General features: G+C 46.4%; 1 protein-coding gene across 1 annotated transcript in view; it reads left to right on the top strand.

Moving 5' to 3' along the window:
- Window positions 1-23,226, top strand: part of UNC5D (unc-5 netrin receptor D) — a 350,696-nt gene that overhangs the window by 293,088 nt on the left and 34,382 nt on the right. Inside the window, exon 11 of the mRNA XM_059730699.1 lies at window positions 1,964-2,048. Coding sequence (XP_059586682.1) covers window positions 1,964-2,048 — 85 coding nt within the window. The remainder of the gene's footprint in view (window positions 1-1,963; window positions 2,049-23,226) is intronic.

Here is a 23,226-nt window from a genome sequence, read left to right on the forward strand (position 1 = left end):
ATCTGCTGGAACGACATGTCAAAAATGGGAAAATACTTCTGGGGCCTTGAGCTTCAAGCTGTCTCCTTTCCCCCCCCTCCATAAAACAGAGCTCTCTTGACAGCAGAGATTCAGCTACATTCAGTCACAACGTTCTCTTACACTCTTTCTTGTGTGTTGAAAAACAATAATAGATCATTGATTGAGGTGAAGCTAAGATAGTTTTGGGATGTCTCTGAGCTCTGTAACCTCTGAGCTTGATGTATGAGTGATTGTTGAATTGAAACACGCATTGCCTAAGTGCTGTTGTTAGGGGCACACAGAGGAATGCAGTTCTGGTCCTTATTCCTCCTGTCCTACATGAAATGGGTGTTCTCTTTTTTTACCAAAGCTTCCTGTTATCCAGTAGAGTTCATCCTGCAAAGAATGAGATGTTTTAAAAGTCCAAGGTTTATAACTGTAGTAAGATGTGAATATGGGATGACTAAACTGCTGTGTTTTTCTAAATCAGTATGCAAGCCAGGTGACTACTTAGAAGGACATTGCAAAGGCACAGGTGGTACCTAGTAACATTGCCTTTCACTGCAAATTAGTTGCCTAAGTGCACTTTGTGCATGGGAAAAATCCACCTGTTTAACCATCTTGGGTTTTATCGACACCACTACAGTATGAACCTATCCTTTCTGCCTTCAAGGAAAATGGTTGCACTGAAGTCAGCCATAAATATCAAAAGTGTTTGTCTACAGCAATAAAGCGAGAGCAGTAGATAGGTGACTGATAATCACAAACAAGATACCCAACTGATGTAATGGTGTCTGTGCCCCCAACATTCATATTAAGGTCATAGTTAATAACAAATCTCATTGCCAGCAGGTACAGAGCAGAATTTCTTAGTGTGCCTCACTCTTAGCACAAGTGCAAGAAACTAATGATAACCAGAATCTTACTGAATAATGTTCATCAATTTAAAGCACAAATAACTTGTTTAGTAATGAGTCTTGGACTGCACGACTGTACAGCGGCTCTGGCTGACAAGACTGCAGTTCAGGCTGCCTCCGTAATGGAATTAAAAGGATGCCTTCTCTCAGTTGAAATTATAATAATCAAATTGAATGCTTTTGTACTCCAGCATTGATTCTTCTGATGAAAGAGAGGGTGAGACATTATTTGAGGGGGAGGAAGACACCCTGAGGTTTTATTTTTGCAAAGGCTTTATTTTTTTTCCTCCTGCATACCCAGTTCATTTCTTATCATAAACAAGAAGATACATTAAAGAGAAGAACTGTGCTCGGTGGGCTGTTATCTGGGAGCTGATGTAAAAGATTTACTTCAAAGCAATTGCTACAGAAGAGAGAGAGAGATCTGGCACTCCTCATGAACTGTAGGGCTGGGCTGAGGCTCCTTAACTCTGCTGTGTACTACACCTAGGAAAGGACTACTGAGATTTTACATTTGCATTCATACTTTTGAAGCTTAGCAGTTTTATCCTCTCTGACCACACAGAAAATTGTTTTTAAGACCTGACACCAATGACAGAATTATCTTCCCTAGGGGATAAGATGTCTCCAAGGATTGTTAATGGGACGCAGAGGTTTTTTTGCCTATCCACAGCTGAGGTTACAGTCTGACCTAGACCAGTATCAACTGAAAGCTGTTAGAGTCTGATGGCTGTAAAAATAGTTGTTCGATGTATCCTTTGAAAATGGGCCGAGGCAACCATCACAGTTAGCTCTTAATCTGACAATGTGCAGTGCAAATAAATAAGTAAAACATTTAAATAAAATGGGTATTCTTAATCTGATTAATTTAAGGCCCCACATTTTACTCCCATTTTAATAGGAACTTTCTGCTAGAATGCTAGAGAGAGTTTCCAAAGGCTGTCATTCAGAGGCAATTTTTCAAGTTTTACTTGAAGTCCAAAATATTTCCATAATCCTTCCGTTTGGAAAATACAACAATAACCACTATATTTATTCCATTTTAGGGGTCAGTTTGCTGATACCACATGGTGCTATCCCTGAAGAGAGTTCATGGGAAATGTATCTTACCATTGGTCAAGGGGAATCCAGGTAAGAACCACATGGCAGTTCTTTCTTAGAGCTGGAGTATCATAGAAAATTAGGGTTGGAAAGGAGCTCAGGAGGTCACATCTAGTCCAACCCCTTGCTTAAAGCAGGATGATCCCCAACTAGATCATCCCAGGCCTTAAAAACCTCCAAGGATGGAGAGATTTCACAACCTCTTTGGTGTTCCAGTGTTTTACTACCCTCCTAGTAAGAAAGTTTTTCCTAATATCCAACCTAAACCTCTCTTGCTGCAACTTGAGCCCATTGCTCCTTGTTTTGTCATCTGCCACTGCTGAGAACAGTCCAGCTCTAGCCTGTTTTGAACCCCCCTTCAGGTAGCTGAAAGCTGCTATTAAAACCCCTCTCAATCTCATAGATTCATAGATGCTAGGGTCGGAAGGGACCTCAATAGATCATCAAGTCCAACCCCCTACATAGGCAGGAAAGAGTGCTGGGTTCAGTGCTGCTCTCCTCTTCTCTAGACTAAATAAGCCCAGTTCCCTCAGCCTCTCCTCCAAAGTCATGTGCCCCAACCCCCTAGCCATTTTTGTTGCCCTCCGCTGTACTCTCTCCAATTTGTTCACGTCCTTTCTGCAGTGGGGGGCCCAACACTGGATACAGTACTTCCAATGTGACCTCACCAGTGCCAAATAGAGGGGAATAATCACTTCCCTTGATCTGCTGGCAATGCTCCTACTAGTGCTGCCCAGGATGCTGTTAGCCTTCTTGACAACAAGGGCACACTGATGGCTCATATTTAGCTAACTGTCCACTGTAACCCCCAGGTCCTTTTCTGCAGAGGTGCTGCTTAGCCCATCAGTCCCCAGACTGTTCCGGTGCATGGGATTGTTCTGTCCAAACTACAGGATTTTGCACTTCTCCTTATTGAACCTTGTGAGATTTCTTTTGGTCCAGTCTTCTAATTTGTTGAGGTCTCTCTGAATCTTAGCCCAGTCAATTTCTAGCCATAATTATATCATGTAATGGAATGTGGAGGCCTCGTTTCAGACTCATTTATAATAGCATAACTCCAATGATTTCAGAGGAATTGCATGATGTTAAGAAGAGTAGTTTGAGTACTTTTACTACAACACTAAATTCAGCTATGCAAAATCTGTTGATTGTCTGAATATCTCAGGTAAGGAGCTTGGCAATTTGTAGGTCATTTATCTGAATATTCCCATTGTTGGTATCAGTTGAATTGTTGTTAACCTCCATCCAGTGGAGGATCTGGTAGTCTATGTTCAATTGATGAATGGGCTCTCAATGCAATTTCTTGTTTATAGATATGTCCTTTGTCCAAGACATCATAAGAGTCTGTGTCCTCGGTAGCTGTCTTGGCAATGGCCGAGTCAACGTGGGTACAGGAACTGACTTTTGAGCATTAGGGGTAGTCTCCCTATGCTGCATTTGACAGCAAAGATGATGTTTGAAGATGTGTTAAGTTGTTTTGATTTCTCCAAGATTTCCCATTAAATTTATTTTAAATGGGGGGATGGGGGGGGGGGACAACACAAAAACAAAAGCAGTACGAAATCTGCTAAGCAGATTTTAAAAACCCTTTTTTGGTTTCTTTACACAGTTGCATCATGTGCTGCCATTGCCGCCCCATCACACAAAATGAACATAACTCTTCTGCAGACATTTTTTAAGACCATCTCATTGGAGGTATTGGGAGGCCTAATTCTGTTGCAATATACACCTCTGCACACCTAGAGTGATTCCATGGTATTCAGTAGAATTATCTCAGACCTTCTTTATTACAGTGACACTGGACTTGGGTCCAAAGCCTCTCACTGTAAAACATGTTTTTTTTTTCCCTTATTGCTGTGAAAGAAAACAGTCAGAGAAACAGATGGTTTTAACAGATTTTGATAGCTGTTCCCATAAAAGGATTTGTTGGTTCCCACTGGCTTTAACTTTTCACACAACATGGGTTGTACAGAATCGAAGTGCTATACCAGTTCGTTGTTTCTCAGAGCCCAATGGGTTCTGCTGATGCACAGCGCTAAGTTTAGCTCAAGTTATTTTCTCAATTCCAACAGGTCCTAGCTGGAAACTCCACTGAAGCCCCGGGAGACACAACAGACATAGCAAATAGAAACTTAACCAAATTGAGCGCAGCAATTGAGGACAGGTTGTTTAGGTCATGAATGTAGCATAATGTCCCAATGCTAATAAAAAGAGTTGGAGTGCAGGTTTGAAGGAGAACATGGTTGCAAGCCATATCTTTCAAGCTCTCACCGTTAGAGGCTATCCTTTATTTTTGTAACTCCAATTTCATTTTCCTAAGGCAGATCTGATCTTGTTGTGTTCCATAGCCCTACGAATCATTTACAGCATTTTGTTTCTAAGTGATGTTCGTTCTATATTGAATCATCTGACTACCGAACGCATTATTTTTCTTAAGTGACCCTTTTGATTCATGGCATACTAATTCTGGTGGGGATACTGTGTTTTGAAGGAACCTGGCAGATATTAGGGTTTGCACTGTTCTAAAAGTGCTTTGAGACTGGGGGATGAGAAATGCAAACATCCCTCAATTAAAGATTCCCAGGAAGACAGATGAGTTTGCAGACACTTTGCAAATGGTCAAACATGACAGTAAAAGGAGCTGAAATTTTCCCAAATACATCCACCAACTTTGGGTGCCCAACTTGAAATACTGATGTTGTTCAGCACTCTAAAAATTCATTTTCAGGTCAGTCATCCAGAATTAAAATAGTTTTGAAGGTTAGCCCTAAATATTTTGGAAGAGGCCCTAAGTATCATGGAAGAGGCACTGATATCCCTTGCCTACAAGTCAGATTCCCCAAATAAAGCATCCCCAAACCCAGAAACATTGGCTTTCAAGTACTCTCAGATCATTAAACAATACTCAGAGTCCCCCTAGACTTTCATTCTTAACATTACCTTAACTGTCAGTACCAAAACTATCACTACTGTTACAAACGGCAGTTCTTTTCCTTTCCACATATTCACACTGCAGTGTATTTGATTTACACATGAGAAACTTAGATATTTTATGGGTTGTTTTTTTACCCTTTTGCTGCATGCATTCTGATTTTCTTGTTCCTCTTGGGTAAATACAACTTGTCACTTAGTTCTGTGATGATGTATTGCTCTTGAGAGTTTGTCACAATCATTCCAGTGTACTATATTTTACTCAGATATATTTTTCCAAATCAGGCAACCTTGGTCTAAGCCTTAAATAATATTAATATAAAGGTAAAGATCAGCACAGCCTGGACACTCAACAGTATAGCCTTTTACTCTTGCTGCTAAGCCCTGGTATGTATCATTTACGGGTTTGTTTGTACCGTTGCTGAGTGTACTTTACTTGCTTCACTTGCTGTTTACAATGAGATTCTTCATCTTAGTGTCCTGTCAAATCTGTCTAAACAGAGTCAGTCCAGTACTTGGATAAGAGATCTCTAAGGAATACAGAGGTACTGCAGGAAGCAGAAATGGCAATTTAGGTTTTCATATTCCGCCAGTCTCCTTAGTGTCACTCACCTCTCTGAGCATGTTGCTAGCTGGAGCTTTACTGCTGCAGGTCCCACCTACAAAATGAGAACAATCATTTTTAAAAGTCATTAAAGCTATTTGGAGATGGCAGCTTTTTGCAAGAGGAGGAGCATTTAACTCAAGTGCCCTGGCCAACTTCAGTCCTGACTTGTGATATTCTTCTGCCTAACTCCCTGTTGTTGTCAAATGGGTATTGTAGTCTGCTGTATTCACTGTCCTAAAACTGTCATACAGTTTTCCCTCTGGGCTGCTCAACAACAGCTGCATTGCACCCTCAGTGGAGACTGCATTACAGTGAGGAATTAGGCAATCCTTTTATTTCCCTTTTCACATTTGCCTCTTTAAGAAGGGTAGTGAGACTGCGGGGTCCTCTGAGATGGCTCCACAAGAACAGACAGAGAAATTCAAATTTTCTTTTTAAAAAACAAATAGAAAACAGGTTTTTCAAATGCATGGCCCTTACCTGCCCTTTTCTGAGCCAGGGTCAAGACCCTGGCCCTGCTCGTGCGGCTGTTTCTTATGGTTGCCTCTATATACCTACATACACGAGGCCAGATGCTAATGCAAAGTCTCTGTGTCAGTTTATACTAGCTGAGGCCCTGGTCCACCTATTCTCCAGCACAAACTGTTAGCTCTGTATCGTAGCTGTGTGCTGCACCACCTTCAGCATGCAGTTTTTCCGACTGAAGTTTGTATCCTTCATTTTTTTTGTCCGTCTCTTTGCCTGATGCCCACAACAGATTTCCTCACCTTAGCCAAATAAAGCCGGGAACAGGTTTAATTTTATTTGAAAACATCAAGAGTCATGAAACAAAACTGACAAAGCCATAAGGCAAATACAGCATGCCTGAGTAAGGGACTAACCTAAGAGGGATGGGGGTGAGGAGGGGAACTCAACTAGGTCACATAACTACAACGTTAGCCATCTAAGCCCGGGGATAGGGGAGGGAGGGGGGTCATGATGCTGAGAGAAAAAAAAGATAGATACAAACAAACCCATAAAAAAGTCCACAGTGGTGGAGGGGGTAGGTTGAACAAAGAAGTTACTCAGTCCATACAGTCCTATCACAGGGGTCCTTGCCAGGTGGCGTGGAGTGGTCCGTGGATGAGGAATAGTTCTAGGTCCATCAGGTGCAGGGCAGGAGTTCAGGCAGTCCTCTCTGGGTCCGATCCAGTGGTGGTCAGTCTGGCGAGGTAGGTGTACTGGCACTGGCCCGTGATGCGCTCAACGTTAACGTTGTTGGACCAACGTGGATGGTGTCAGACACCATGAGATGCCGCATCAGCTTGGCATAGCGGCGGGAGATGTGGCAGGCATGCAGGACGCTCTTGTTGCTGGGGCCTCAGGTTCCAAGCGCTCCCACAATAAGCACATCCACCGTCACACTGTAGCCATGGTTCCTAGGATGTCGGCCAGTGGGGCGTTTTTTTCCTGCTTGTGAGCCCGGGCATTGGTGAAGGCTTGGCGCCAGTTCTCGAAGGGGATGGTTATGTCCATGATCATGATCTTCTTGGCCTCCTCATTGGTGATGACAAGGTCGGGTCGCATCTGGCTCTCACAGCCCGGGACAGTGTGGTTCGCAGAGACCTCCCCCTGTGAGATCCTGAATGGCCTTTGCCAGGCGGTCCTGGACAGCTTTGTGGCAGAGCTGCCAGGCTCTGGCATGCGGCTTATAGGCACACAGCACATCGGGGAGGGTCTCCATCTCATAGCTGCACTGCTGGCACCTCTTGTCCTGGTGACTGTAGCAGATGGCCCCGTTCAGAGGCAGGCAGTTGAGGCGGGCGCAGTGGAGGAAGCGCCAGTCCACAAAGGACATGAAGCTCCCACTGGGCATGAAGTGGTCCCTGGAGTCTCATTTTGAGGTGATGTCAAAGACTTTGCCCTGGTCAGGTTTGGCCCTCAAGTTGCTGGCGTACTTGTTGTCGATGGCGTCCTTCAGGAACCATTCCAGGAAGGTCCCCCTGGGAGGCATCATGGTGACATGGTTGGCGTGCGGGGCTGGCAACAGCGAGACTCCTGCTCGTGGCGCTCCTGGGTCCAGGTCCAGGTCCAAGTGCAGCTGATGCTCTTCCTGAGGTGGCGCATGATGTTGCAGGCTCGGCTCCAGAGCGAGAAGTCCCTGCTGTCTCTGCCAAACTTGCCCTCCACCAAGCCGCTGAGGAAGGTGGCTAGGTCATGTCGGGTGGTTTGCCTTGCAATCCTCTTGCATGCAGTCTCCTCAAGGGAGCTGGTGGTGATGATACTTACTGTCGGGTCTGGGCAGGTTAGGAGGTGGTGGGCATGGGTGACCACCATGATGTCACACAGGTCTCCCATGCGGGGGATGTTGGCATCTCCCTGCCAGTAGGGGTCATGCAGGACCTCGTTGCTGGCCCTCAGCGGCAAGTGCCGCCACTTTTTTAGCAGCCAACAGATCTCGGAGATTGCCTTGTTGAGGCGGGTCTCAAGGACTGCCGAGCCTCTCAGGACAAACACGACACAGGGGGATGAGGAAGGTGTTCACCGCATTGATCTTCTGCCAGGGGACCAGCACGGATGAGTCTAGCTTGCAGGCATCCTCCACAATCCCATCGATGGTCTCCTTTGACGTCTGTTTGGCCTGGTGGCTGGTGGTGATGCCAAGGTGGCAGTATGCCTCGCCGTCATTGCATTTGTCCCTGACATTGTCCCACAACAGAAACATCCCAAGATACCACGTTACCCTTCTAATCAGGGTTTAGTGAGTGACTGAGTGCACTGCTGTTTTTCTGTCACTTATTCAATGATGCAATCCCAAGATACTCATTCAGATGTACTTTGAGATGTCCCAGGAGAACCTATTCAAACTTCTTATCCCGTGAACCTTTTTTAGCATTTATCCTGGGATAATAGGTATGGATGTCTAAATGATGTAACTTCAGGTGTTATGTCGGGTTTTCTGTCAGGGTTGACCGTAGTTTTGCTAAGACATTAGATGGTTCATGGATTCACAGATGCTCGGGTCGGAAGAGACCTCAACAGATCATCGAGTCCGACCCCCTGCCTGGGCAGGAAAGAGCGCTGGGCTCAGATGCCCCCAGCCAGATGCCTATCCAGCATCCCTTAAAGACCCCCGAGGTAGGGGAGAGCACCAGCTCCTTTAGAAGCCCATTCCAAATTTTGGCCACCCTTACCATGAAGAAGTTTTTCCTGATATCTCACCTAAATCTGCTCTCTGTCAGTTTGCGACCATTGTTCCTAGTTTTTTTTTTTTCTTCTTCTTCCTTTAGGGCACCCCTTGGGGTTACTAGGAACAAAAGTTTTATATAGGATAGTTTGGATAGGGATGATCCTGTTTTAGGCAGGGGGAGCACCAGATGACTTCTTGTGGTCCCTTCTAGTCCTACGTCTTTATGATTCTATGACTGCACTTTGTCCCAGGATAAAATGGTTTATCCCACATAAATGCAACATCTGTTTGTAGCGTAAGTGCGAGGACTGAATTTTGGGGGCTTTCCTCCATTTTAGGTTGGAGGTTCCTTCCTACTGCGTAAATAAACGGGCTCTTGCTTTTGCATGTTCCTTTGCTTTCTTTAGCTATGCTTTCATAATTTACATTATGGAGGCACTGAGCAAACTGTAGTGACTAATTTAAAGGTTTTTCTTTTATGAGTGGGAACACACTCTTGTGCAGAATAGCCACCCTGTATCCCTTAAGCCTTGCTGTGAATGCTTGAGTAGTGGCCCTGGCAGTTGGTAGAGGTTTGTGCTATAAGAAGCCAAAGCGGATGAAAGCTTGGTACCCAAAGGGGGAAGCAGGAAGTCCTAGATTCCCGATAGAGGCTTTCCTCTCTTCTCCTCAGCCTGAAAGCTACTTTCAAGTAAGTCTAGATGGAGGAAAATTGGCTGGTATTTCTGAAAAGAAGGGACATTAAAAGCAGAAAATAACTGCATACTGAGTAAATATTTAGTTACAATAGCTTAGATAGCTAAATAATTACTGGAGTTTTTCTTTAAAAACCAAGAAAAAGACACAGTGCTGCCTCTGAATTTTAAAGCCTGAAGATATTTTTCCAAAACTTAATCTGAAACCTTTCTCGTTTTTTTCTCTGATATCTGAAATCCTTTGTGAGAACTTTCATATTCCATCCCCATCTGCTGCCATAGTTTTTTGATCATTTTCAATGAAAGATTAAGATATGTGAAGGGAAGGAAGAAAAAAAAAAACTCCAGCTGTTTCATCTGCAAGGGTTCTGCGGAAGTGAATTAAAATGGGTTAATTAAAGACAAGTAGCAAATTTTACCTACTGTTTTATTTTTGTGGGCAGAAACAGAGGTGGTGAACCAGACCAGAGAATTACTATGGGGAGATATTTTTTAATGAAATCCTATAAAATGAAACAAAGGCAAACACTAATTTAGTTTTCTATTACAATCCCATTTTCCCTTTTCAGAGTTGAGACAGTATCAACATATTTTTAACTTGGGTAGAATGAAAGAGACTTGTCTAGCAGCAGCATCCAGTGCTGGCATGACGGAAATTTGAGTTCATAGATTCATAGATGTTAGGGTCGGAAGGGACCTCAATAGATCATCGAGTCCGACCCCCTGCATAGGCAGGAAAGAGTGCTGGGTTTAGATGACCCCAGTTAGATGCCTATCTAACCTCCTCTTGAAGACCCCCAGGGTAGGGGAGAGCACCACCTCCCTTGGGAGCCCGTTCCAGACCTTGGCCACTCGAACTGTGAAGTTGTTTTTCCTAATGTCCAATCTAAATCTGCTCTCTGCTAGCTTGTGGCCATTATTTCTTGTAACCCCCAGGGGCACCTTGGTGAATAAAACCTCACCAATTCCCTTCTGTGCCCCCGTGATGAACTTATAGGCAGCCACAAGGTTGCCTCTCAACCTTCTCTTGCAGAGGCTGAAAAGGTCCAGGTTCTCTAGTCTCTCCTCATAGGGCTTGGTCTGCAGGCCCTTAACCATATGAGTGGCCCTTCTCTGGACCCTCTCCAGGTTATCCGCATCCCTCTTGAAGTGCAGCGCCCAGAATTGCACACAGTACTCCAACTGCAGTCTGACCAGCGCCCGATAGAGGGGAAGTATCACCTCCTTGGATCTATTCATCATGCATCTGCTGATGCACAATAAAGTGCCATTGTCTTTTCTGATGGCTTCATCACACTGCCAACTCATGTTCATCTTGGAGTCCACTAGGACTCCAAGATCCTTTTCCACTTCCGTGCCACCCAGCAGGTCATTCCCTAGGCTGTAGACGTGCTGGACATTTTTCCTCCCTAGGTGCAGCACTTTGCATTTCTCCTTGTTGAACTGCATTCTGTTGTTTTCTGCCCACTTGTCCAACTTGTCCAGGTCTGCTTGCAGCTGTTCCCTGCCCTCCGGCGTGTCCACTTCTCCCCATAGCTTTGTGTCATCTGCAAACTTGGACAGAGTACATTTCACTCCCTCGTCCAAGTTGCTGATGAAGACATTAAAGAGTATCGGTCCAAGGACCGAGCCCTGCGGGACCCCACTGCCCACATCCTTCCAGGTCGAAACTGACCCATCTACCACGACTCTCTGGGTGCAACCCTCTAGCCAATTCGCCACCCACCGGGCTGTGTAGTCATCCAAGTCACAGCCTCTTAACTTGTTCACCAGTATGGGGTGGGATACCATATCGAAGGCCTTCCTGAAGTCTAAGTATACAACATCCACCCCTCTTCCTGTGTCCAGGCATTTTGTAACCTGGTCATAAAAAGAAACTAGATTAGTCAGGCACGATCTGCCTGCTACGAACCCGTGCTGGTTTCCCCTCAGCATAATTTGCCCTGCCGGGCTCTCACAAATGTGAGCCTTGATAATTTTCTCAAAGATTTTGCTAAGGATGGAGGTGAGACTGACTGGCCTATAGTTGCCTGGGTCCTCCTTCCTCCCCTTCTTGAAAATGGGGACCACATTGGCCATTTTCCAGTCCTCCAGGACTTTGGCCGTGCGCCATGAGCATTCAAATATTTCCGCCAGTGGCTCTGCAATGATGTCGGCCAGTGCCTTCAGCACCCTCGGATGGAGCTCATCCGGGCCTGCCGACTTAAAGGCATCCAGTTCTTCCAAGTGACTCTGCACCATCTCAGGGTCTACGCCTGGTAGTCTGGCACCTTGCTGCTGCCTCTCTATAACCCCAGTGAGAGACTTGTCTTGCCCCTCGCTTAGGAACACTGAGGCAAAGAACTCGTTGAGGAGTTCAGCCTTGTCCCCCCTGTCCGTCACCAATTGCTTCTGCCCATTTAGCAGTGGTCCTATTCCTCCCTGGGCCTTCACTTTGATCACCCCTGAATTTTTTGTTCCCTCTGGTAGGAGGAGCTACAGTCACTTTGCAGATAATGTTGATTTACATTTCGATATCAACTTTCATCTATAGGCATCCCAAATCGCTCCGCTGACTATGTCCCTTTAGTAACACTGAAATACAGCCTCTTCTGACTTGGAGGGCATCAGCTAATTGGACAAGCTCACTGCGCAGAACTGGACGCACAGTGAAATTCTGGGCTGGAATAAACGGGGAGCAATGATTTAGTTAGTTTTTCCCATCAAGTTGAAGATTACCTGAAATACTGGCTCCCCTAGGAGTATCATACTATATCATATCGTATCATACTGTATCATAATATTGAGCCTGCCAGGATCTGAATGTGCAGTTACAGGAAGTTTAGGGATATTGCACTAGATGGAAGCCCTCTGAGGCAGGGATTGTACCATTGTGCGCACTGCATAGGCTGAGCCCATTTTAACAATAATGGGCTACACATCATTACTACTATTATGTCCCTTTTCCAGTCCCTGCAGGGAGAAGATAAAAATTAAGAACATTCTGAATCTGGGCAAAAATCTTTCTATTTGCTCTGTTTCAAATGTTCTCATTTAAAAACCGCAAAACCCACAGTTTTTCCTATCACCTGTGCACAGCACGGGTTTCAGCACAAATCATTTATCCCTGTTGTGAACTGGGGTAATGCAGTCCCTTGTGAAATAAGACTTGTGTTCGTACTTAAAGAAGAAAACGAATCCTGCCTGGAAGCACTTCAGAATCTCAAACTACGCTCCTAATCAAATCCCCAGTGGAAATGGTGGCGTCTCTCAAGAGAGTTCACACCAAAGACAGACTTGGCCATAAATCTCGGGTGCCACAAAGAACCTCAGAGAAGGGGCTGGCAATTGGGATTTCATAATGCATGTATTGAATAGCCCCCTACAGAAAAAATTACCAAGACTAATTGCTGGATACCAAACCTGACTTGGATAGTAGCAGAAAGCATGTGTTACCAATGTCTGTGAAAGTAATGACAAAAAATCACTGATTCTACACCTAGTGAAAATTGGAGTGAAGCATCTGTTGCCTCTACTTAATTTTCTCTCTTTACACCTGCTTGAACCAGTCAGATGGAGTAAGAGCCAAACTAGCAACCCCACCCCCCCCACCCCCAAACATCCATCTCCTTCCTGCTCCACATCATTCCCAGCTGTCTTCAGGGGCTGGGAAGGCACAGGAGCCCTTGCTGTCCACTGCAGCAGGGCTGGGTTCATGTGTGGATGCAGACAACAGCTGCAGGATTGGATGGGGGGGTTCCCTTCCCTATGCCCGTTCCAGGACAAGATGGAGTGGAGGCAACTACTCCCCAGTTGCTGCTGTCCCCTTCCCAAATGAGCCCATGTCTCACTCAGCTTGGCTGGCTCTGGAGCTTCCTTACCCACAACAGTACAGAAAGCAGCAGTGGCAAGCAGGGGCATGGGGGACAGGAAGGGGGAAGAGGCATGTCTCTGAGCAGGAAGGGGAAGAGAGCAGGGATTTGTATTTGCTTCAGGGACTTAAAAAGTACCCAGAAGCTCCTGCAGGGCAGTCTGCCCATATTGGTGGAGGTTGGAAGCAAGAGGTCTAGCTACACCTGTGATATGGGTTACTGTTCCCACACCCACCTTTTGAAAAATCCTAAATCCTTGCTAGTGCCTGGCAGAGTGGATCTTGGAATATGATAATGTGCCTAGTAGTGCTTCCAACCTCTTCTAATGAAAAAATGATTAGGCCTAGATGAATGAAAGAAGAATGGATGGCTTTGCAGTTAAGCACCTTGATTGAGACTGAGCTCTCAGTTTAGCTCTCAGTTTAGTTCCTGAAATTTTCTACAGGTTTCCGCTATAATTTTGAACAGGTCACTTAATATTCCTGTGCCTCCACACCACATTTGCAACATAAAAAGGTAATGATTCCTTTTTTCTCATTCCTTCTAATCGTAAGAAATTGTCTCTGCTGCAGAAACCCTGGCAGAATGGAGGTGCAGCCGCAAAGTGCGCCTCTAAACACTAGAGCAACGTAAGCGGTAATTCAAAGACATCTAGAAGACAAAGACAGATCAATAATAGACCATTTCTTTACCTATATAAAGAGTTTTTGTTCATGGAGGAGAAATAATAGGTCTATCAAGAACATGATAAGTTTCCTTTATACTTAGTTTTGGCAATGGCAAGAAAAGTTCCCATCAACAGCAGTATTAAAGGAGTGGAACAGTTTCTGACGGTCTTGAAAGACAGCCATTGTGGGAAAGGTTAGACCATAAGGAATTGCAGGATTTCTTGAGGAGAGGCTGAATTTTGGCAATGCAGTGAATTTTTGGAGGAAGCCTGACCGGAAACCTTAGACATAGATAAGATCTCATTGGTGATGGTGGGTGGGGGTGAGGAAAGGAGATCCATTTTGAATGCTCGACCACCTTTTAGGGAGAATGGAGAAACTAATAACTTCTTAGCCCCTCGTTAAAAAAAAGAAAAAAAGCACGTTAAGTCAGAAATTGCTTAAGAGTGCTTGGTTAGTAGTGACAGCAGGTTCACGGATCATAGTTTGGAAACAATTTTGGATGCCCTAATCAGTAGGCCTGCATGAAGTGGCTAATATTCACTTTGGATTCGGATTCGGCCGATTCAGGGCACAGTGGTTTGATTCGATGATTCGAATCACTGTCCTGAATCAATTTGGCCAAATCTGATTCAGAGATTCGGCTGCTGCCAAATCAGCTGAATCTCCAAATCACACAGGTCCCATCATTCGCCCACTCTCCCAGCACTGCTTGGCCCCAGCTCCTGGCTCTTTGGGAACAAAAGCCCCCACTCACCAGCTGCTGCAAGGCAGGGGAGTGAACCACACTGCCCCCCATTGCCCCATGCTGTGTGGGGGTCTCTTTCATGAGACCCCTGACCCCCACCTGCTCTCCCAGCCCCCCCACCCCATGGCTGCCCCACCTGCCCCAGCTTCCGGCCCTTTAAAAAAAAAAACAGCCCTGACTCACCAGATTCTGACCAGCGGGGAGGGGGGGGAATTCCCTCTGCCCCCCACAGCACCAGGGGCTCTGCCATGAACCCCCAGAAGCCCCGAGGTCTGCTGCAGCAGCCAGTGAGTCCAGGGTTTTTTGGTTTGTTTTTTTTTAAAGGGCCAGGAGCTGGGGCAGGTGGGGAAGCCATGGGGGGGATGGGAGAGTGGGCATGGGTCAGGGGGGCTTGTGGCAGAGCCCCCCATGCAGCATGGGGCAGTGGAGGGTTATGGGAATTTCCCCCCTACTCGGCAGCATCCAGTGAGTGGGGGCTTTTTTAAACAACCAGGAGCCAGGGCAGGCAGGACAGCCGTGGGGGGCTGGGGGAGTGGGTGGGGGATGGGGCCTGGCCTCCCCCACCCCCTACTTACCAGCATGGAGTCCAGGTCCGCCTCCCTGCTGCCGCCAGTAGGGACTGTCCGAATCGCCGAAGCTCTCAGAATCTTTTCCGAATTGATTTGGACCTTTTAATTGGTCTCCTGATTTGATTCGGATTCAGAGATTAGGTCCCCGAATCGGGTCAAATCTCCTCTGAATCCAATCAGCACCCAAAGCTTCGCACAGCCCCACTAATCAGCTATAAGATTCTGACTAGACATTGCACTTCCATTCACAGCAGCTAAATCTCACACCTCACATGCTCTTCACAGCCATACAGAAATGGGGGTTTTCTTTAGCTTTTGTCTCTAAAATGCTAATGCTCCATAACCACCTGCTGCCAACATGAAAGCCTGGGGAGATTTAAAAAGAAAAATAAATAAAAATTACGCAAAGTCAATTAGTTGTGTTGTGGAGAAGAGAGAAAAGTTTGCCAGCTGTGTGTCCTCCAGAGATGCACACTCAATAGTCAATACCATGTCTTATCAGGGTTCAAAAATAAAAGGACTAGTGCTGTAAGAAAAAAGGAAAACACTAATGGTTTTTACCCAGCCCTCACATTTTGGCATTCAAACTTTCATTCCTTGTGGAGAAAAAAGCAAAGCTGTGACTAAAAGCAGTTATCAAAAGGGGAGTGGTGGGAGAAACAAACACTGAAAATAATTAATGCAACTATTGTTCAGTTGCATATAGATTGTCGTGCCAGGTCAGTCCCTCAAGAGCAATGTCCTGCCCTCCAGAAGTGGTTGACCCCCAATACTTTAGCCACAGGGAAAGGGAACTGTATCACATACTTAAGTTATTCTGTAATGCCAGGTGTACAGTGGGGAAAAAGAACTTTTTGACGCCTGTCATGACCATTTCGCAAGCTGAAGCATGAGACTTCAGCCTGGTAGCATGTATGATCAGGTGTAGTGATAGGTGGATCTACTGGGTCAAGCAAGGGAGGGAGGAGAGCTAGGACTCCTAGATTCTGTTTCCAGCTCTCGTAGATTCAGTTTGAAGCACTGGCCAGAGATCGGCTTCAGCTCCCTGTTTATGTGATTTAATTAATGCATGTAAAGTGTTATGAGATGCTCAGTGGGAAGGTTCTATTAGAGAGACAAATGTTGCTAGCTTGCAATTATCAGGATTAGAATAATAGGGAGTCCTTATTAAATGCAGAATATATAGGGCAAATTCCAACAATAGGGTTAACCCAGTTATAACTAGAGGCAGAATCTGTTCTCGACTTTGTAAAGATTCCTTGATCACGGTTTTATTCTCTCCCTTTTCTTAAACTCTATCCCTCCTACACACCACAATACAAATTGCTGTCATTCCAATACTGCATTTTAATACTACATTAATCGTAATATGAAAATAAGAATAACTCAAATGAGTCTTAATTAAAGATGCAATGGAAAAGATAACAATGGCTTGTGTTCACTAGAGGTTTGAATAACATGAACCTTCCTTTTATAAAGATAAAGTCACCAGTTCATACCTCTGATTACTTATTGAAAAAGGGACTCCACCTACACTGTAATTATACTTTATTTGTGTGTGTCATTTCTTTTATTGCCAATTTTTCTGGAAGAAATAGCAAGTCCTATTAGAATAATTTATCATAAACATAACTTCTGCTCTAGTTAATTGAAGCCTAGTGAAGGCACTATATAGAAAAACTAATTGCAAGTTGAGCCTCAACTCTGTGTTTCAAGAGTGGCCTAGGGCAGTGGTTTGCAACCTTTTTTTTGTACCAGGACCCATTTGTAAACATAGATGGCCAGTCTCGACCCAGGCCACTCACTCCCAACCCGCTGCCCCTTATCCCTAGCCTCCCAGTATATGAGGCAGGGGGGTATGGGGGGTATGAGAGGCCCAAGCAGCCCCTTGCAGGCTGGAACGCTGACAGCCTGCAAGGTAAAAGCCACCTTTTCCCACATCTTTCTCATTTCAAGGAGAATCCATTTTTAAAGTCTGATCCATTTTTTAAATTTCTTCGTGACCCTTTCATATATTCTTGCAACCCACTTTTGGGTCGCGACCCATGGGTTGAGAAACACTGGCCTAAGGGACCTAATAATGAGTGCGTTGTCTGTTTTCTTAGGTGTGGCATGCATGGCAGGTGCTCACTTGAATTTTCACAAAGCCATGCATAAGTTGGCTGGTTCCACAATGAAACAGGGCATTATAAATGAATTCCCTTGTGTGCACTCAGACTAGATGGAGGGATAACAGTTCTAGGGTGATGATAGTATTATTCAATGTATAGGACCAAAGTTCTGAGATATTCCCTTTCAGCCACAGCAGTATGATTTAGTTTTCAGTGTTAATAGAGTTCACTCAGTAAAGCAGGAGAACTCTGGCTGAAATAAGAGAATTTTAAGGCACAAAGGGCATGCTTACGCACAAGTCTCTTGGCCCAGAGCTGTGCTGTCTGGCTTTCCTGACTCATGCTAAGCTTTATTATAAACACATTTGGAATAAAAACTACATGCAAGTATTCCATAATACTTCAGGGAGAGACTTCTAGGAAGGGACGGTATCCATCTCACAAGGAAAGGTAAGTCCTTGTTCACAGCCAAGGATGGCCGATCTTTTGGACAAGGCTTTAAACTAAGATTGCTGGGGGATGGACATACCTCAATTCAAACACGTCCAGGGACCAACATACAAGTGAGCCCAGTTGATAGGGACACTGGGAGAGTACTCTTGCAGGAGCTGAGGGAATAGCTCTCCATCAGCAGGACAGGAAGATGAGGGCCAAAGTAGGAGGACTCAGGTACCTATATCCTAACACCAAGAGCATGGGGAACAAGCAGGAAGAGCTAGCCCTCCTACTGTCCAGTGTGCATTATGATCTAGTAGGGATTATGGAGACCTGGTGGGACTCCTCACATGACTGAAGTGTAGCTATACAGGGCTACACCCTGCATAGAAGGGACCAGGTGGAGAAGAAGGGGGGAGGCATTGCTCTCTATGTGAAGGAGCAGTACACCTCCTTGGAGCCTGACATTGGCTCCAAAAATGGAAACCCTCTGGGTCAAGTGGCAAGTGGGCAAGTGGGAGGGGCACAGCGAGAGAGACCTAACTAAAGGTGTATACTACAGACCACCAAACCATGGGGAGGAGCTCAATCTGGAGTTCACCCTAGAATTGACTGAGGCTGCACATGCATGTGACGTGGTCATCACGGGCAATTTTAATTATCCAGACATCTCCTGGGAGGAACATTCGGCCAAGTTGGAATGGTTGCAATCCTTCCTGACCTGTGTCAAGGAGCTCTTCCTGACTCGAGATGCATGGGCCAACCAGAGGTGATGCTCTGCTAGACTGGTCCTGGCCAAAGGAGACAAACTGGTGACCGACTTAAGAACAGAGGGGAGTCTGGGCAACAGCAACAATGAAACTATCATGTTCACTGTCCGATGGAAGGCAGACAAATCGGATAGCAGGATTGAAGTCTTGGGCTTCAAAAATGCAAATTTAAACAAGCTTAGGTCACTAGTAGGGCAAGTGCTGTGGGACCAGGGACCGAAGACGAAAGGTGTGCATGAAGAGTGGATGTTCCTTAAGGACATGATCCTTGAAGCACAAGGGAAGCCCATTCCCACGCGGAGAAAAGGTAACAGAAGGGCTCTTGGCTAAACACGGAAATCATGGTCCTCTTAAGAAAGAAGAAAGAGGCTTATAAACAATGGAAGCTTCAGGTGGACCCTAAGGAGGACTATTCCGTGACAGCCTGCACTTGGAGGGAACAGATAAGACAGGCTAAAGCAACAGCTGAACTTAGTTTAGCAACGGGAATCAAGGACAACAAGAAGTCCGTTATGTACATAGGGAACAGGAGGAAAACAAATGGGAGTGTGGGGCCATTGCTCAACAACTCAGGAGAGCTGGTTACCAGCACCCAGGAGAAAGCTGAACTCCTGAATGACTACTTTGCTTTGGTCTTTCACCAGACCAAGTGAAAAACCACACCAGGTAGAGCAGAGGATGAGCATGGTAGGAATAATTGCCTTCCTACTATTATCATAGGATTGATTTATGACCAATTAATAAAATTAGACATATACAAGTCAGCAGGACTGGGTGATGTTCATCGGAAAGTGCTGAAGGAGCTGGCCAAAGTCACTGTGGAACCCCTGGCAAAACTCTTCCACAACTCATGGCTCTCCGGAGAAGTCCCTCAGGACTGGAAGAGGGCCAATGTTGTGCCCATCCACCAGAAGGGCAGGAGGGAGGAGCCAGGTAACCATAGGCCAATCAGCCTAACTTCCATCCTAGGGACAATCCTAGAAAAGGTCATCAAGGAGTCTATCTGCAATAAGCTTGCAGAAGGTAAGATTCTGAATGACAGCCAGCATGGCTTCACTGCGGGCAGGTCTTGCCTTACCAACCTCATCTCCTTCTATGACTAGGTAACTCGCCACCTGGACACAAGAGAATAGGTTGATATTGTATACCTTGACTTCCAAAAGGCCTTTGGTTCTAGTGTCCCACGATGTCCTCGCAAGAAAATTGGAGGATTGTGGGCTTCACTCCAAGACAGTCAGGTGGGTGAGAAACTAGCTGCACAACAGGACCCGGAGAGTCGTAGTGAACAGATCTGTGTCATCCTGGCAAGAAGTGGGCAGTGATGTCCCACAGGGCTCAGTGCTTGGTCCAGTACTTTTCAACATCTTTATTAACAATTTGGATGTGAGGGTGGAGAGATCACTGGCCAAGTTTGCGGATGACACCAAGTTATGGGGAAACATGGTCATGCTTGAAGATAGGCTACAGTTACAGGCAGACCTAGATAGGCTAGCAACTTGGGTGGATCAGAACCTGATGAAGTTCAACATCGAGAAATCTAAAGTGCTCCACCTCAGGACGAGCAACCCCCAACATACCTACAAACTTGGCAGCAGCACCAAACTGACCAGCACCATGAATGAAAGGGACCTGGGGCTAATAATAGACCACAGTATGAATATGAGCCAGCAGTGTGATGCTGTAGCCAGCATGGCAAACAACTCTCTGGCATGCATCAATTGATGCATCTGAAGCAAAGCCAAGGAGGTGATTCTTCCGCTCTACTCAGCGCTGGTGAGACTGCAGCTGGAGTACTGCATCCAGTTCTGGGCACCGCACTTTAACAAGGATGTGTACAAGCTTGAGAGAGTCCAAAGAAAAGCCATCCATATGATGAGAGTCTTAAAAGGCAAGCCATGCGAGGAAACGTTGAGGGATCTGGGACTCTTCATCCAGAGGAAAAGTAGGCTGAGAGGGGACCTAGTAGCAGCTTACCGCTACACTAGGGGAGTACCATCAAGGACTTGGTGAGCAACTGTTCACCAGGGCACCCGAGTGGAAAACCAGGAGTAATGGCCACAAATGCTGGAAGATAGATTCAGGCTCAACATTAGGAAAAACTTCTTCACAGTCAGGGATTCCAGACTGTGCAATAAGTGGCTAGTATTCGCTTCGGATTCAGCTGGCTCGGGGGACAGTGATTCAATTCGATGATGCAAATCACTGTCCTGAATTGATTTGGCCGAATCTGATTTGGAGATTTGGCTGCCACTGAATTGGCTGAATCTTTGAGTTGGCCCCATTCCCCACCTGCTCTCAATGGCTGCCCTGCCTACTCTCTCAGCTCCTGGCTCTTTAAAAATAAATAAATAAATAAAAACACCCCCACTAACCATCTGCTGCCAGGTGGGGGGCAATCCCCACTGCCCCCCATTGCCCTGCGCTGTGTGAGGGGTTCTGCCATGAGCCCCCCGACCCCCGCCCACTCTCCCAGCCCCCCACATGGCTGCCCGACCCAGTCCAGCTCCCAGCCCTTTAAAAGAAAAAAAAAAGCCCCAACTCACTGGCTGCTGCCAGATGGTGGGGTGATCCCTGCTGCCTGCCACCACCCTGCATTGTGTGAGGGGCTCTGCCACAACCCCCCAGAAGCCCCAAGGCCACTGCAGCAGCCAGTTAGTTGGGGCTTTTTAAAAATTATTTTTAAAGGACCAGGAGCTGGGGCAGGTGGAGCAGCCTTGGGGGGGGGGTGTCCTGAGAGAGCAGGTAGGGGTCAGGAGGCTTGTGGCAGAGCCCCCCGCACAACACAGGGCAGTGGGGATTGTTCCCCCCCCCCCACGCCCCGGCAGCAGCCGGTGAGTAGGGGCTTTTTTTTAAAAAGCCGGGAGCTGGGGCAGGCGGGGCAGCCATTGCGGGGGGGCTGGGAGAGCAGGCGGGGATCAGGGGACACTCAGGGAGGCTGGGGGAACAGGCAGGGGATGGTGTCTGGCAGGGGCCCCCCTCCCTGCCCCCTACTTACCAGCGTGGAGTATGGGTCTAGCTCTCTGCTGCAGTGAGCAGGGACTGCTCGAATTGCCGAAGGTCTCTGAATCTTTTCTGAATCGATTCAGAGAGCTTCAAATTCAGACCTTTTAATTGGTTTCCTCATTCTATTCAGATTCGGAGATTCGGCCACTGAATCAGGCTGAATCACCTCCAAAGCGAATCAGCACCTGAAGCTTCACACAGCCCTAGTGTGTATGTGTGATGTGTGTGTTGTGTGTGCAGCCAGGGGCAGAGTGAGTGGGTGGGTGGGTGTGGATGTGCAGCCCAGGGCAGAGTGGGTAGGGGTGGGTGGGTGTGTGTTCATAGGAGGAGTCCTACACACACTCCTCACCATACACACACCCCCACACTCCCCTTACAATGCCATACATGCAGATCCCCACATCCACACCCCCTCACCCAGCCCAGGCACCCACCCCCCCACACATCCACAGCCACATGCTCCCTCACCCGACATACGCACACACCCACAGCCCTCCACAAACCTATACCCACCTCCCACAATATACAAGACTGAAATTTAATTTTAAGCTATTGTGCAATCACCTCTGTGTACACTAGACAAAGACATGTAAATCAGGACAAAACTATGTTTTTAAATCAGATTAATGAATGCTGTAGATGTTTCCTTTTAGAAGATAATTTGGTATTTTTCTGGTTCCAAGATGGCACAACCCCTTGCTGAAAGGAGTACTTCCAGGGGCAAGGGGACAGAGTTCTGGTGGCAAAGGTCAGGGCTTAGGGGGCAGGACATCCGGTCACAAGATAGTGACCAGGGGGCGGGGCACCTGCCAAGGGGCAGGGCTACCCATGCGGCCTTCCACAGCTTGCTAAACTCAGTAAGTGGCCCTCCGCCCAAAATAACTGCCTGCCTCTGGTTTACATGGCTGGCCCCAAAGGGTGTGGTGGGGGCATGTAAGCTGTCTCTGAAACGCTCTGTCATTCATGGCAGGCAATTGGCTAGTATTTTGACATTTGTTGGACCTTTTTTCAAAATAATTTGTTGAAATGGATTTTTTTAAAACAAATCATTAACTTCTTTCCTTTTCTTTTTTTTTTACCCAGTTTTGGTAAAAACATTTAGGGATTGAGAGACAAAAAGCAGTGTACCTGAAGTAAACGCAGGAGCTAATATGCAAGTCAGCTAGGTTCTGAATGACCATGTGAAACTGAGATTCAAGGCATGGAAGTGGGGCCCCACTGCAGGGACCTATCCCTCCCCTCCTTGCTTTGCCTTCCCCGGGTGTCTCATTTTATCCAGGAGCCGCGCTGGTCTCAGATCCCATGCCAGGCTTGCAGATAAGAAGTAAAAGCCATTGAGTGGAGTTAGTACTTGAAGGTGGGCTTGAGTGTTTGAGAAGTGGCTTTTGCCCAGTACTGCTTCTCTTCAGTTGAGCATCCCTGGCTCTGCGCATGGCCTCAGTCCTCTGCTGCTGATCTGCTTTTCCTTTAGACAGAGGAGGAGATGCTTTAGCAACCAGTATGAACAGTGCTTTTAACTGGCACTAGTCTTTGTCTCAGGGACTAGATCCTCTCCATGACATTCTCACTGGTCACTGACTTCAAGCCTAAAAGCTAAAAGTCCATTTTGAAATCAAGATCTTCCACTGGTAGGGCACCAGGTGCACAGCTG

This window comes from Alligator mississippiensis, chromosome 7 (genome assembly GCF_030867095.1).
Source record: "Alligator mississippiensis isolate rAllMis1 chromosome 7, rAllMis1, whole genome shotgun sequence".
Taxonomy (NCBI): domain Eukaryota; kingdom Metazoa; phylum Chordata; order Crocodylia; family Alligatoridae; genus Alligator; species Alligator mississippiensis.